This window comes from Caretta caretta, chromosome 4 (assembly GCF_965140235.1).
Source record: "Caretta caretta isolate rCarCar2 chromosome 4, rCarCar1.hap1, whole genome shotgun sequence".
NCBI lineage: Eukaryota > Metazoa > Chordata > Testudines > Cheloniidae > Caretta > Caretta caretta.
The window spans coordinates 43076371-43093509 of record NC_134209.1 but is presented as its reverse complement, the minus strand read 5'-3'; the positions used below and the strand labels follow the sequence as shown (position 1 = coordinate 43093509).

Sequence of the window (17139 nt, the reverse complement as noted above, 5' to 3'; positions counted from 1 at the left end):
AAGACAGTGCAGATCCCTGTCTCCCCCGGCTCAGATGTCATGCTGCTGTTTGTTGTTCTCTGTGACCGTTCCAATGCGAGTAACATAGTACAAAGGGGTAGTTATTCAAGCAGCATTAACTTCAGTTCACTTTGTGCATACCATATATATACTTCACAAGAATATATGTCACGTTCAGCAGAGGTTGTTCATCTCTGCCCCTTGTCTGCGCGCGTCCCTCCCCTACAATGTCATGCAGTGCTTTAACTCCTATGGCTTTAGCACAGAGGGGCTATTTGGCAGTGAGGAAGCTGTGGGATAGTTTACTTGGTTCTTAATGCAACTCTGCAACTAATTATTTTTCCTTTTAGCAAAGAGAAACCTAGGACAAATTAGAGCTGTTGAATTGGATCCTGAAATAAGTAGGGAACCAGTGAAATTGTTTGCAAATTGGATGATAGAATTTGCAATTGTTTACATCTGTGACAAGGCCGATGACAGCTTTCTGTTCCTGCTGAAGTCTGGTTGGAAAGGCCAGTTTGGGTTAAAAAGTGACTTGGGGGCATTTCCTTATCACAGTTTTAACAACATTGACCGAGTTGTGCTCTCTGTTACACCACTGAGAAACTGGAACCACTCTACTAATTTCAGCAAATTTACTCTGGATTTCTACTCCTATAACTAATACAATAGTTGGACCCATTAACTTTCCTAGCTAATAAGAAGTGGATTAGCGCGATGCTGTAAAATTCAAATGGCAATAGATACCTTTTTAAACGCCTTGGCGTGTATTCTTTTGGTGTCCGCATGAAACTCCCATTAACTTCAGAGGGAATTATGTGCATATGTGGAGAGATGAATGAGCAAGAGCTGGTGAATCGGTTAAGTTGTGAGTGGAGTCTTGTGCATATCTGTCTGTCCGTCTTTCTTGGGTGGTACACTGAGTTGGTGCATGCATATTTAATCTCTGGAGTTCTGTATTCAAGTCTAAAATTAGGTCACATGTAGGTTCCAGGTCCTGTTTGACCAAATGACAAAACAGTTTGGCATGACTGGCGGTCGCTGACAGGGGGTTGATAATAGAATCATAGAATTTACTGATGGAAAAGACCTATGTGTTTTCCTTTTTAAAGAATAAATGCCAGTGTCCATAAATAAATAAATAAAATCAGGCAATGGCATAACTGCATTTGTGTGTGCAATAACTTATTTACAGTTGCATGCATGAATATACATAATTTGCTGATAGACCACAGCTGCTGATAGTCCCCCTCCCCCCCCCCCCCCAAAAAAAAACCAATTGGGCTGTTAGGTCATTTAATACAATTCTTTGCTAATATAGAATTATTCCCAAAAAGGTTAAGAGTGAATTGTACTGCCAAACAGGTTTATGGGAAGATTGCACAGTGCCTGTGGCTGCCAGATTCTTAACTGGTGTAATGTAGTGTCACTCCATGAGGCAACACCAATTTACATGAGCTGAGGATCTGGCTAGATCCTCCCAATACTATGTACATGTACATTTTCACCTTTAAGATCTCAACTCTTCCTTCTATAATCAAAAATAAGATTGTGCTTCCTTTGAGAGAGATAGTCCCTTAATGATTTGTTTTGGAGAGGGCCATTCATACTTTTAGTGCAATAACAGTTCCAAAGTCCATGAAATGTTGTTGGGCTTTATTTCCCTCAGAAGGCTGGTCTCTGTTTTAGCATGTGGGTGAAGAAGACGACTAAAGAGAATACCAATTTTCATTAAATCCCAGCTCCTTCTCCTCATTCTCTCTCTCATGCACACCATTGATTCTTTTTCAGCTTCTAAAAAGTTAAATTAGAACAAACTATTAGGAATATTCACTTGGTTCCTGTGAGGTTCGTGTGAGTTTTGCAGAACAAAATGTTGAGTTTAGAATAATCTTTATTTAAAAAAAAAAAATTAGACCAGAACAGCCTTTTTGTTTTTTATCTTTTGTTGCAAGTCTTGGAGGTAACCCATGTTTTTAAAATTGTTTCTTTCTTTTCATGTACTATAGAAAATCTAAAAAACCACTCACTGTATATAATGTGTACCCCTTTAATGATAAATTGTCTCCAGAATCATGGAGGGGGAAAAAAATCTAACAATGAAACACTTTTTAGGAAATAAGAATGATAGAAATAACAACTGTCACATCAGACCTCATTAGAGTCAATGAACTCACTGTGGTGTTTAACAATTTCCAAGAAGTAGGCCATAATTCATAAATTAGTGTAATTCATACAGTACTTAATTCATAAAATAGCACTGTTGAGAACAGCAGCAGTATACAATCCTTGGTCTATAGAGACCTCTTTTTAAAGAGTCAAACCTAGGAGCTGGAAAATACAGGAGTCAATAAAAATTAAAAAGGCCTGGGCTTTATAGCCATTGTATACAGTTTGGAAAATGTATATCATTCCAAAACCAAAAATCTTTGTTTCAAAAACCAGTCAAGGTAGATAAATGACAACAGTGTACTTATGTATCTCATCGTTTGCCAAATGCAAGGACTTAAAAGCAAGGAAATGAATAGTTAGGGACATCATAAATCTTATTCTGGACAAATAATAAATATAGACACATTGGGACACACTGGTCTCTTAAGGCTGCTTCCTGCTGTATTAGCAACTTAAAACCAGTTTAACTGCAAATGGTAATCCTTTTGTAGGCATAACTGCTCCTATGCCAATCCCCCTCCTGATCCCCTGGTTGCTGAAATGACTCCTTTAGGGCTCCTTATGTCCTCTATCTATAGGAAGAAAGTCATAAGGTAGATCATCTGTAATAATGCACTGCTCTTCTTTACTCGGAGGATTGGCTCAGTAGCAGGGTGACCATATTTTCCCAAAGGGAAAATGAAACACCACACAGGGCCGAACCAAGCCCCTCCCCGCCTCCGGTATTTAATGCCCCCTCTTCCCCAACAGGCCTTCCTGCCCACGGGGCTGGCCTGAGGCCCCCATTTCTCTCCCGTGCATGAGGCTGGCACAAGCCCCTCGTCACCTGCCCATGGCCCCCCTCTTCTCCCCCTGCACATGGGGCCAGCCCAGGACCCCCTGCCACCCGCCTGCATGGGGCTAGGCTGGCCTGAGCTGCTCTCCAGAGCCCTCCCTCCACTGCAGGTTTGGCATTGCTTCTCGCCCCTCCCCCCACACGTTTCTTCACACCCTGCTGGGGTCACACCACATTTTTTGGGGGTGTCAAAACCAGGCTTTTGTCCAGTTTGCTAAAATGGGACAAATGCCCAGTTTTGCCAAAAAAGTCAGGATGGAAGGGACAGGGCTTAAAAAAGGGACTGCCTCGGCCAAAATGGGACATATGGTAACCCTACTCAATAGCCAGACAGCCCCAGGATCAGGGGCTGCAAAGGTGGCTTTTCCAGAACTGAGCGTAGCTTGGCTGGACCAGAGCATCTGGCCCTTTATTCTTAACACGTACAAAGAAATGCATAGTACATCACAACATAACCTCAACTCTGACCACAGATATTTTTGAAAAGATGTTTTGTCATCTTGATTTTAATATCTAAACAAACTGTCCACAGTTGAAATAATTCATAATAATTTGCTTCACTACAACCTGTTGTCTTCAAATATAGTTGGTGCATGCGTTTTCAAGAAAATGTATCTACATGGAAAGTCTAAAGGAGCAGTGGTTCTCAACCTTTACCATACCAGGACTCCATTCCCTCTAAGATCTAGCTAAGAACATCCTTCTGTTTAGCAATATGGAAAGAGCAGAGTGGTTCAGATGCCCTGATACCTGTGTGCAACTCCCCCATGTTGTGAACCCATGAGCTAGAGGAAGACAGATGAACATCTGACAAAAAGTGCTAGTCATCCTGATTATGAGCACTATAATTTGGGGGTTTCTGAGTGTATGAAAAGGTGGATGAGACCTCTTCTAGATTAATAGGAGAGGAAAGTTATACCTTTATGTTTTTTAAAAGTAATTTTCCATAAGAATTTTTACTTGACCTATGTCCTTAATGATAATTTGCCCATTTTTAACACACCCATTCTTCTGAATACTCCAGTAGTTATCAGTGAGAGGCGTTTTGTGCTTAATTCATTGAACACTGTGGAACATGTTCATTTATAACTCTTTCACTACTTCATTAACTGCCTTTGAAAGCATACACCAACATTAAAGTACTAAGTCTAAAGCTATAATCTAGCTGAAGTACAGCTGAAGTACATTTGATCTTGTCTAGATTTTTTTTTAAAAGCTAAGGTTTTTCAGAAAGTAATACCTAGCACCAAATTACTAGAAAGAATAACTTGGGGATAGCTAAGGTTTGTGGAATTTCAAGAAATAATTCTAATGATAATTACCAAATTGGTTTCCATTATTAGAAAACAAATATTAAGATACGTAATTACTTAGCTATTAGATTTTTGATAAATATGGATAATCAATAGTTATCACCATAACAATTTGTCAAAAATGTATCTGTAGATGAAGAATAATAAAATTCATTGGTTACATTTTAATGTAAAAAAAAAACCCTGTCTCTTTGTTAAGCTTTTAATTAAAATTAAGATTTCCAGAAACTGGACTCAGAAACAATCTCCTCAAGAATGAAATTTGTTTAAAACATCTCTAAAGTGAAACAGGGAAAAAAAGGAACAAGAGCTGATTTTTCCAATGTTTCACTTGCACTCCTAACCTGTAGGTAAATCTAGAAACCCTGTAGAACAGTATGTTGGCAGCTCTTGAACTTAGCTACTGTAAACTGATTTTCCCTACTGCCTATCATTTGGCATCATTAATCTTCATTAAACCAGTTTATCCCATTGAGCTTAAAGTCTCTTTCTTTTTAGAGACATGAAAATTGAAAAAGACATTTAAAACAAACAAGTCTTGTTTAAGTACTCTGTATGGGTGAAATATAACTCAGCACAGAATCTGCTGATCATATTCTACAGGGATTTTATCCAGGGCGAGAACATTCAGTACATTTGCTTTATATATAGTACTGTATATCACACCAAGCTGTATAAATGAAAATCTGTTGCATTGCCTTAAAATTAACTGTCATGCTTAATATAGCTTTTTAAATATTGATCCATTTCCTCCACCACACCACGCCTCCCCCAAATCCCTATGTTATTTGTGAGATAATAATAATACAAACATGGAAAAATATGGACATTCATAGTTAAGGATCAGTGATTTTGATAGCTGAACACAATCGGGGCAACAGAGAAGGCTAACAACCCTGATTTAGGAAAGCATCCCTATTTGAGATGGCGTGTAAGCATGTCACGTGCTTTCCTGAATGGAGAGATGGACCTAGGCAGATGTGCTAGTGCTTTTCTGAATTGGGGCCAAAGGTAATGGCCTATCTGCATGATAAATACTTATAAGTGGAATCCGTTGCATATATAAAACAATTGCAGTATTCTTTTCGTATCCTCTGGTGGTACTCAGCATTCCAAGGGAAGTTTGAAGGATCTGCCAATTATTTCACAGTTTACATTCCCACATCCCAAGGATCAGTATAAAGGCCGCAGAGCAGGATTGGACAAAAGTTCCTGAAGATTTAATTAGAAAGGAGGAGTGCCTCATGTCATTCAACAGCAGTTCCTGCAACTAAATGGGGCTGGCTTGGGGAGCTAAAGGACAGGGGCCATGTTCTGATCTCTTTTATACTGGCATAAATGCAGAGTAATTCCATAGTCTTCAGTGGTATCATGACTATGGAGGTACAATAACAATCAGAATGTATCAAGTGATTAGCACTTATCCACATTTTCGTCCAGTGATCTCAAGGTATCAGTGTATTTGTGATCTGCATTTGATGCCAGAAGAAATATTCAAATAGGTTAGTTTCTCTTTAAGGGCAAAGTTGCTGGGCATATTCTTTTATTGCTGTGATTTATCTGGCTGATCTTACATCCATCCAATACAGTCAGTGGAAATGTTGGATGTGCAAGATGTGCAACATTGGGTCTTGATTCCATAAATGCGAGTTACATATGGGAACAGAGTTTTACAGATGTGCAAAACTTCAGTTTAAGAAACTCTGTTGTTTTTTGTTCATTCCCTCTGAGTTTCGCTTTGAGTTCTCAGGTTTGAACCCAAAATCTCAGAGCAGCTGGAACTACAGTTTCACACCATTTCAAGTTAAAACCATAAATCCCTCCTTAGCCTCCCTCCCCACGGATGCTGTTTGTGCAAAACTTGGCCAAGGCTCATTGGAAACCTTTGTAAATGTCAGACCCCAGTTTGTACTAAGGTCTTTCTTGGACAAGCTCTAACTGACTTCAGTGGAAGTTTGCCCAAGTAAGGACTGATTTAAAAACTGCATAATAGAGGAAGGAAAGTAGAAACGGGGGATCAAATCCTGATGCTCTTATTCTGGTTTAAAAATAAAATTAAAAAAAAAATCTTTAAACTGACAGGATTTGATTTGCTAACTCATTACTTCAGTTTGACAGCAGTGTAACTTCATTGATTCCAATGACAATACACTGGCATAAAGCTACTGCGACAGTGATTGAGGTCTGTATTCTTTAAGTTTCACAAGACAGTTCTCTGCCTTTCTAACCTTGTATGCCAAGTTTCATAGAGGAGGAAAGTTATGTCCAAGTTGCCCCCCTGAAAACAAAGTTGCATATAATAAAAGCAGATAAAACTGAAAAGTAGTGTTGGGGAGACTGTACAACACTGTAGTAGAATATTTATTTTGTTTAATCCAACTAATTTTCTCTTTCAAGTACATATTGCCCTTTCCCTGCCTGAAATAATGTTTTCCCCATTCCCATGTACTGAGCTCCCATTGACATTAATTGGCAGTTTCACGTGTGGAGGCCTTGCAAGGAAAATACACTTTATGGCAAATAAATTATTTATTTTTTAAAAATCAGTTCCATCTCCTCATATCCTCTCTCTTCCAATGGCTTCAGTCAAGTAAAAATTCTAATCCTCTTTTTGTGACTCCACAATCTATTGTTGCATGAAAGTTTGATTTCTGGTGTTTAATCAAAGTCCATGAGACTTACACATATGAATAACAAAACTTTGCATACCTGTAGCACCTTCAGTCCAAGTATTTCAAAGTGCTTTACAAACATTAATTCATGACGCCTCACAGTACATTTTGAGGCAGGATGGTGTTACCCTCATCAGTGTTGTCATTTTGCAGATGAAGAAACTGATGCACACAGAAGTTAAGGATGAAATTTTCAAACTTGGGTATTTAAAATCAGGCAGTTAAATCCATATTTAGGCTCCTAGAGCGCAATCCTGCTCCACTGGAATTCAATGGCAAAACTTCCACTCACCCCAGTGTTGTAGGATCAGGCCCTTAAAGGAGGTTTGATTTTCAGATGTTCTGAGCATCTGAGTGTCCCATTGAAATCAGTGGGACTACAAGTGCTCAACATCTCTGAAAATTTAGTTCCCTGCAATTTAGGTGCTTAAATACGGAATTGTATAACTTTAGCTGGCCACATTTGACAATTTTGATCTAAATGACTTGACAACATCACACAGAAAGTCCCTGGCAGAACTGGGAATGGAACCTTGACCTCCTGATGCCTGGTCCTCTGTTTAATCACAAGACCATTCTTTCTCAATTATCTGTACAGTATCTAAGGACAAGATTTGACTGTGACAAAAAGCACACTGTATACTTAGCTAATACCTGTGTACTTGCACCAATATTTTGATGTTATGTCCATTGAGGTAAATGAGAGTTTTATGTGTGAGGAGTGCAGGACCAGCCTAATGGTTTGCAGATGACTTTACGTTTGGTTAGATTGTCCCCTTAAATGTAGCCTTAGAATTAGGGGCTGCACATTCTTGCACTACAGCTAGATGAGCTCTGGGAAAGAATCACGGGTGGGATTTTCAAAGGAGCCTAAGAGCCAACTCCCACTGAATTTCAGTGGGAAACAGGATGTTTTTAAAAGCTCCCAAAGTGTTTAAGAACACAAGTCCCTCTGATAGCCTGAGATTTGAGCTCCTATATGCTTTAGGTACTTTTTTAAATTGGGGTGCCTAACTCCCTTAGGCTTCTTTGAAAATCCTTGCTTATATCTCCCCATTGCTGACCAGAAACAACTTCCCCTTCTCGCCACACTGGAAATCTCTGCCCTGCACCTGTCCGCTTCTGTCGCACCTGCATGGGGGATGTAACAGGTGCACAGGTGCAGCAGCAATCTGTGAAGGTCACACAGGGGTATGTGAGTGGGAGATGAACCGTATACAGTTCAGGTGTTCACATTTTAAAAGGATGTTGCAAAATTGGAGAGGGTGCAGAAAAGAGCCACAAAAAATGATTCGAGGGCTGGAGAAAATGCTTAGAGTGAGAGACTTACAGAGCTCAATCTGATGGTTTTACCAAAGAGAAGATTGAGGGGTGACTTGATTATAGTGTCCAAATGAATATCCTTGTGGGGAGAAAATAATGGGTAGTAAAGTACTCTTTAATGTAGCAGAGAAAACTTAACAAGAACCAATGGTTGGAAATGTAAAACAGACAAATTAGAAATTACATTTTAACAGTGAGGGTAATAAAACATCAGAACAAACTGCCAAGAGAGGTGGTGGATTCTCCATCTCTAGATGTCCTGAGATAAGACAAGATGCCTTTCTGGAAGAAATTCTTTAGCCAAACACAAGTTATATTTTAGTCAAACATAGGTTATTGAGCTCAGTACAGAGCTAAAGGAGTGAAATGTAATGGCCTGTGGTATACAGGAGGTCAGGCTTGATGATCTAATGGTCCATTCTGGCCTCAATATCTGTGAATATGAATCTTACTGTTGTTCATATCCATGCAGCCAACTAGGAGCAGGGCAAAATCTGGCCCATTATGATGAATTTTATACTATTATGTCTACATACAAATTGCATTTTAAATGTCAAGAACTATATTAAATTGCAAAGTCACAATCCAGAAACTGCTTGCTTTTTCAGGCCCTCCAGGGAAACGAGGTAAGAGGGGCAGAAGAGGAGAGACTGGTAAGTTTTCACTTTTGGAAGCAAGATGTCAGATTTTATTTTGGGTAGATGGGTTTTTCTCAGTATTTTGTCCGTTTTGTGCAAATGTATCTATTATTCTACTGGATAGATGATGACTCAGCTACTTTATTTTGGTTTGCATTTTTTCTTGGGGGAAGAGGAATGCACCTAGCATGCCTTATTTTTGTTCTTTGTTGCCTGTGATCTATAGGAAGAAAAGATCTGTTTAAAAAAAAAAATTCTGATAGAAGTTTTGTGATCCTTGGCATATAACTTGTGGCCTTCTAAATTGCTTTCAATCTCAAATAGTCATTAAATTGTAGGCCTGCTTCATAATACTTGATGCATCTCTAGAACCTTGAATAGTTTTTATAATTTCTGACATAAAAGCCATTGATAATAAAACTGGTTATTGATAATTCTGTAATAATTTCAGCACTCTGAATCTTCTCTCATTTATACCTGTGCACATCTGCATAATTCCATTGAAGTACATAATGTTACAATGGTATAGATGAGTATAAAATCAAGCCCTTTGTGTTTAGAAAAGATCATGACATGAGGAAAAGGGAACATGTGTTATGTCTAAATAGACTGAACTTTGTAAAATAAGCTGTTGATTATCAGGAATTTGTAGCATTTAGGATCTTCTTGTATTAAAATCCAGTCTGTGTTTGTGGCTGAAAATTTGCAAATGCAACACATAAATAAAGAGAGGCATTTTCTTTGTGTGGAAACTACACTTGGGGCTTGATCTTCCCAGGCGCTGGGCACCTTCAGCTCCTCCTGACATCTGTGGGAGTTAACGCACTGATCACCTTGCAGGATTCAGCTCTTTGTCAGGATGGTGTTTCTAGAAGTGGCAGAGAAATGGGTGCTTCAGATCCACCTGGTTATATTAGGTATTTCCGGTTATCTGTGAATTAATCTGGCAGATTAGGAGAAATTTACAGTCTGGTTGATTCCCATGAATCTTAGTTGTTCACAGTAATCTATTGTTTTGTCTTTTAGGTAGTTATAAATTAGAACTTTATTTTGTTCTTAGAAAATTATTTCCTTCTTTTTCTTGGATAGCTAAGGTAAAGCCAAACTCTGATAAAATTAGATCCACTAACTTTGATATGTTAATCAGTTTACAATACTTGCTGCAGAGACAAAAGTTATTATACAGCGGGAATTGCTCAGGTTGAATTTGGCTTTACAAATGATCTTGACAATTCAAATGAACTTGGCAGCTACCTTACAGTATGTTTGACTTTTTGTTTTACACATCAAATAAACACACATTAAGATATTAACAGAGGAAATTGATCTCTTTCCTTTAGAAACAGACCCTGCACATTAAAATGCTATTTGGAAATGTTTACCAGTATAAAGAAATTACCTTAGTTACTAGACAATAAAGTCACATTGTTAAAAACAAAAGCCTGACAATATCAAAAGCAAACTGAAAATACAGCTGTTGCTATTTTATGCCCCTTTTGCACCTCACTTTATTCAGAAGTTAGAGGGAGGCCATGAGAGCTAATGAAAAGCCGTTGATTTGGGAGCTGCAGCTGCTCCACTTAATAAGAGTGAAATATTAGATTTGATTTGCAGCCCTTTGATAATGTTCTCAAGAACTGCTGTACAAAAGCCTTTGAATCTAAATAATTGGAAAAATGTGCAAATATCACTTCACAAAGTGTGACATTTTAATAGGGAGCATTTTATAAGTGGGTCTTGAAAAAAGACAGTGATGAAAGGAAATGTCTGTAGAGTCAGGTGATCACTGGAACTTCTCCTTATTGGCAGAGGAGGAAGGTAAGAAGATCTAGATGCAAGTATTTCTGTCTTAATGCCAAGGTTAAATGCCAAGGGTAAAAAAAATTTGTGTAATTTTGCAGACAAGATGTAATTTAATTCCCAGTTGCATGGCTAATTGAAACTGGTGGATATAAAATATATGCACATGTGAAGTCTGAGAAAACAAATTGTATTCTATGGTTAATCTTTTTTTGGCCTGCCATGAGACTGCATGAAAATAAATAAAAAATAATTAACATGAAATTGCATGGGATGGGTGAAGAATATTTAATTCTTCAGCAAAGTAACTGCATGTGTTCTAGTCTTTGGCATCACTACTAGTCTCAAAGAACCACCGAAGAAAAATGTTGTTAAAGAACAAAATCTAGACAGTATGTTGATTATGCTAATTTTATAATCATGTGGTCTCATTTTTGGCTTCTTGCATATGAATCTTTCTTACTAACGTCATAAACTTATATACTCTTTTTTTCTCTCTCTCTCTCTTTTTTTCCCCCCTACAGGACCTCCTGTAAGTACAGTTGATACATTGTTCGGTCTCCCAGGTTAACCAGGATCAGGCAGAAATGCGTTTAGACCCTGTTAAGTAATCTCCATGGTGAATGGATTATATTTGATCCAGAGGAAATTTAGTTATTGTTAGTACAGTGTAAACTTTTACTAATTTTGCTGGAGTTGAATGATTTGTTTGGAAACTTATTTTTCTTAAACAAACCTTTAAAACAGTAAAACTTTACCTCAGCCCTATAGATAGCATTTTTGGATCAGAATAGCATGTAAGTATGTTCTGTTCATTTTGTCTACTAGTTATAAATGTCTGTTCGGTCTGGTATAGAAACGTTAATCAGTAACCGTGCCAGAAGACTGAACCATACAAATATAGGAAATGATTCAGCAACCTTTACTTGCACTGAGTAGTAACTTATTCTGGTAAAATAAGCTCCTTGAGACAGGGACTGTCTTTTTGTTATGTGTATGTACAATGCCTATGGCAGTAGAGCCCTTATCCAGACTGCAGCCACTATATGCTATTGTAATACAAATAGTAAAAAATAATACTCAGTTTTAGCAAGGGTGGTAAGTCTGGCCATAAATTTGTTTCCGACAAAATAATTCCATTTTTTCTTGTTCACACCTTTTCAAACTTAAGTCACGCTTCTTTTTCTATGTATAGTATTTAACATATGTATCTAAAGTATTCATATTTGTTGTGATACTATACAATCTGAAGAAAACAATGCAACCATAAGAATAATATCTCCTGTAAAGAGATTTTTATGAGACTTGCTCTTTTCTTTCCTTGGATTTGTCATGGCATTTCCAGTCTTACTTTCGTGACCAGATCATCTTGTCAACTGAGTGGCATATGTATTTTAGAATAATTAATTAATATCCTCAATTTCTGTTGTCTGACACAATCATTTTAGCATTAACTGTAACTACCGAGTAGTAACGCTATAGGAAACATTTAAACTTCTAAATTGTCAAAATGCTTAGTGGCTCACTTTGGCAAACTCATTTGACAGACTATCAACGAAAGAGCAGGCTTAATGCACACTAGTGCTCTTTAAATGAAGGAAATGCTGCTTTCCTAAATATCTTTTGCAGTCTCTTCTCACAAAATGTAAAGATCAAGCATTAATCAGGTTATAAATGATTTTCCTACTGCAAGAGAATTTAGCAAAGCAGATAGTGAATTCTGAGTATGCAAATCTTTACTCCTTGACATCATCTCCCTACTGTTTTAGCACAGTTCCATTTTTTTTTAAAAAAGGAGAGTCATACATTATTAATATAACCCAGAATTAGCTCCAAGGATGATGGGTAAAGTTTTCAAAAGCATCTAAGTGATTTAGGAGCCTAAGCTCTATTTTCAAAAGTGACTTGGGCACTTAGGAGTGACTTTCAATGAGACTTATTCTCTGAAGGATGGAATTTTCAAAAGCACCTAAATCCCATTTTCAAAGACTTTTCAGAAGTCTAATTGGGAGTCAATGGACTTTGGCTCCCAAGTTCCTAAATCACTTCTGAAAATGTTTTATTCTAGCTTTGACCCTGTGAACATAGTGGTAACCCTTAAAAACTATACCATGGTTATCACCTGGGATCCCACAGTAGTTCTGTATATTTAGAATAGTGAATAATTATGGTACCTTAGGTACCATCGTGTAGTAGCTGCAGGTGGCTATTGCATCTTCAAAGGTGACCACTGAAATTTTAGCTGTCTTTTCCTACCTATAACCAGTGTGTCAGGACGACAATCCAAGTCCCATGGATTTTTATTTTTTATGACCCAATAGAACATTCTACGATTTCTTCTTTGACACTGACATACTGTCGGCAGCACACCTTCCATCTATCTTATTCTCTTTCTGCCACGTGCTGCCCCTCAATCTATGTATATAACTCCTACTGATAGCAAGAGTTCCATCAAGGATCCAAGGCCGTAAGTGGCCCTTTTGTTAGTTATTTTTAATGTTGACTATGTTTTATCTTGAATAATGTGCCTTGCCAAAAAAAAATGTTCACTGTATATATATATCTATGCCATACTTGTTCATCTGTAAAATATAATCAAGTGTAGAGGATCAATGGCTGTTCGAATTTAAATTTTCCATTAGTGTACTGCACATGTTAGTAATGTCACATGTCATGAATATGCTCTTAATGTGTGTCATACTCATTTCATCTCATTCAACCAGGGTCAACCAGGGCGAAATGGCTATCCGGTAACTGCTCTATCATATATTTATGAGAGCTTTTTTTGCTCTCAGAAACATTCTTTGCTTTTCTGTCTTTTTGTTTGTCTCTGCCTTATTAACCTTCACATGAACTAGGGGAAATTCACCCTTCCCTGATGTTTCTCACGTGCCTATAGAACATAAGGCTTTTTTTATTTTTTAAATGTTTGCTTCTTCATGTAGCAGTCCTTTGTAAATGGTCTAGTGAGATGGACATGTATAAGATATGCCATAAACACTATGCAGTGTTTGATACTAGAAATGTTTTGTTTGTTGAACTTGTGTATTCCTATGCACAAACAAATAATTTTTTCACCGTAATTTTAAATGTTACTTAAACTGGATCCTGCATATCAGTTTTCTCTATCAGAAAGCTATTCGGTTGGCATGTTGAACCTCCATATCCTCCACTTGCATTGTATTCTGTTCCTTTTGGCTGCTTAGTTCTATGCATCTTGAGCAAAGTAATTGCTAATATAATTAGCAGTTGCCTGCAAAGCCTGTAATAGAGCAATTTTGTGATAATGTATATAATTCACTTTTGTGTCCTTCATTTACATCTTTATGGCTTTCTGTCTAAAAAATGGAAATGTATGAAATAATGCATCTTTTTGGAAAAGCACCAATAAGAAGTTTAGGAAATAACCAGTCAGCAGCACAAGCTTGAGTTATATTATCTCCTTTGTGGGATCCAGGGTGTGACCAGTATCATATATATTTTTGAAACCAAGTTACAAAAGAGGATATTGGATAAATCTGAGAGAGACTATAATTGCAGTACACAGTAATTGCTTAAGTCTGGTTCTGATTTTATTTTAAGCACTTACTGGTAGTTTGGGGCCTTCAAAACTTGGGTTTCATGTTCGAATCAGGCAGTTAAATGTCTGATTGCTCAGTATGTGTTAACAATTTGTGTGTGTGTATGCAAACCACAGCATTGGGGCACTCCAAATTAGAGGTCAGGTGGAAGCTACTATGCAAATCTATCCCTAAATATCTTCAGTTTACTGTTTAGTTTACCAGGGTGGGACGGGAGGGCAGAAGGAGTGTGTGTGGAAACACCAACTCAACCCTATCAGTAATTTAAAGGCAGCATTGTGATGAAATAGCCAACAAACAATACAGCAGAACTGCATCTAAAGAACATGGACATGCTGAAACTCCATTATAGTTAAATACTGTAGCGTGAAAGACCTAAATTGCTTCAGAGTACAAATTGCAATTCCATTCGTAATGTTTAGACCAAAGTTGTTCTGTGTTGGGGAAAAAAATATTTGACAGTAATTCTCTTCTGCCTCATGGATATGCCTACATGTTCCGATTACAGAGGATGGTGTTTCCAAAGAACCCCCAGAGAGCTAGACTCCCTGGCCATATGGAGATTCAATAGGAACTGGGTACCTGGCTCTAGCCAGAATCGTAATTATCATTGATGCATGGTGAAGAGAATGTAGGAAGCAGAAAGAAGCCAGATTAAACTTTTATTGCTTGGCTTGAGATGTAAACTGAGAAGACTTGATCTGCAGATCATTAATTTGTCAAAATGATGGTTACAGACATATGTCCATAGAGTTTTTAACTATAAGCGTATTTAGAGCCTGAGAGCACTATCTTTGGTTCCACTCCATCTACTTTGGGCCTGTCAAGGTTCCTCCCCACTCTGAACTCTAGGGTACAGATGTGGTGACCTGCATGAAAGACCCCCAAAGCGTATTTTTACCATCTTGGGTTAAAAATTCCCCAAGGTACAAACTTTTACCTTTTGTCCTTGGACCTTATGCTGCCAGCACCAAAGTGTTACACAAAGAACAGGGAAAGAGCCCACTTGGAAACATCTTTCCCCCCAAAATATCCCCCCAAGCCCTACACCCCCTTTCCTGGGGAAGGCTTGATAAAAATCCTCACCAATTTGTACAGGTGAACACAGACCCAAACCCTTGGATCTTAAGAACAATGAAAAATCAATCAGGTTCTTAACAAAAGAATTTTAATTAAAGAAAAGGTAAAATAATCACCTCAGTAATCAGGATGGTAAATACCTTACATGGTAATTAGATTCAAAACATAGAGAATCCCTCTAGGCAAAACCTTAAGTTACAAAAAGACACAAAAACAGGAATATACATCCCATTCAGCACAACTTATTTACCAGCCATTTAAATAAAACAGAAATCTAACGCATATCTAGCTAGATTACTTACTGAGTTCTAAGACTCCATTCCTTTTCTGTTCCCGGCAAAACGATCACACAGACAGACAGACAGACCCTTTGTTCCCCCCCCCCCCCAGCTTTGAAAGTAACTTGATTCCTTATTGGTCAGGTGCCAGTGAGGTTATCCTAGCTTCTTAACCCTTTACAGGTGAAAGGGTTTTGCCTCTGGCCAGGAGGGATTTTATAGTTCTGTATACAGAAAGGTGGTTACCCTTCCCTTTATATTTATGACAGGGCCCTAGGATCCAGGGGCTACAAAAGCTTCTAAAAGCCACTTGTGTCCTCCACCCAGGCTTCTGAACATGGCTTGGCTGGACTAGAGTTCTTCAAGGGCTACATAGTAAAAATTAGAATTGAAGTAATGCTGAATGTAATTTTTGCCATTATTAAATTAAATGCATAGAGCTATCAATTGCATAACCTGAGGCAGATTGTTGATTTTGTGTCCACAAACGTGTGTGTGTGTATGTATGTGTGAAAGGAAGAGAGAGCAATTTTGAAAAGTGCTCAACATTGACCTAACTCTGCTACCGCTGAATGGGAGTGATTGGAAGAATTTGGCCCTAATTATCAAAAGCCGTATTCTGACTGTCTGATTGGTCCTTTTTGGTGAAATTACAGTCACCTACTAACTTTTCTCCTGAATGGAATTTAATAACAAATGAGATACATTTTTAATTTTTTATACCATCCTATGCAATTCTATAGCAGGGATCTCATTCTCTGTTAAATTTAGCATGTATTTTGGAGCCCTGTTTGATTCCTTATTACTTTCATCATGGTTAAGTTTTGTAGGAGATACTACCTCACCCATCTTGTCTGTCTATGTACTTATATGGTTCCTTTCACGTCAGTATCCCAGGGCCTCCATAGTACTGGAGTGCAAAGTTCCCCCGAGGAGTTTCCCTGGCATTGTTCCAGGGAAAGAGAGAAAAATTGTGGGGTTTCTCCTACACTCTCCCATGACATCAGCCCCCCCAAAACCTGCTAATGCCCCAAAAGCCACAAAACCTCTGGGACCAGTGGAGGCATAGGGCTGCTCCTTGTGCATCTACACTGAGACCTGGCCTACACTACAAAGTTAGATGACGTAAGTTCACTTGCGTCGACCGTTATGCATTTTTGTACACTAAATTTTTTCTCCCGCTGAATAAGCGACCCGTTACAGCGATGCATTAACACCACCACTTCCCTGAATGATGAGAGGCCACGGCTGACTTACTTAGGTCAATGCAGTGCGAGTGTAGACACTGCATTAGTTGTGTTGAGCCTAAAAGTTTTCCAGCTGGTGTTCCTCAATTCCCACAACAGCGACTGCTCTGTTTACAATTTTGAATTCCACTGCCCAGCATTCAGAGGGACCAGAAGCACACCGCCACCTCACTTTAAAACCCCAGGTGTTTTTGAAATGC

General features: G+C 38.2%; 1 protein-coding gene across 1 annotated transcript in view; it reads left to right on the top strand.

Annotated features, from left to right (window-relative positions):
* Nucleotides 1-17139, top strand: part of COL25A1 (collagen type XXV alpha 1 chain) — a 427499-nt gene that overhangs the window by 203432 nt on the left and 206928 nt on the right. Inside the window, exons 3-4 of the mRNA XM_075127572.1 lie at nucleotides 8924-8968; nucleotides 11278-11285. Coding sequence (XP_074983673.1) covers nucleotides 8924-8968; nucleotides 11278-11285 — 53 coding nt within the window. The remainder of the gene's footprint in view (nucleotides 1-8923; nucleotides 8969-11277; nucleotides 11286-17139) is intronic.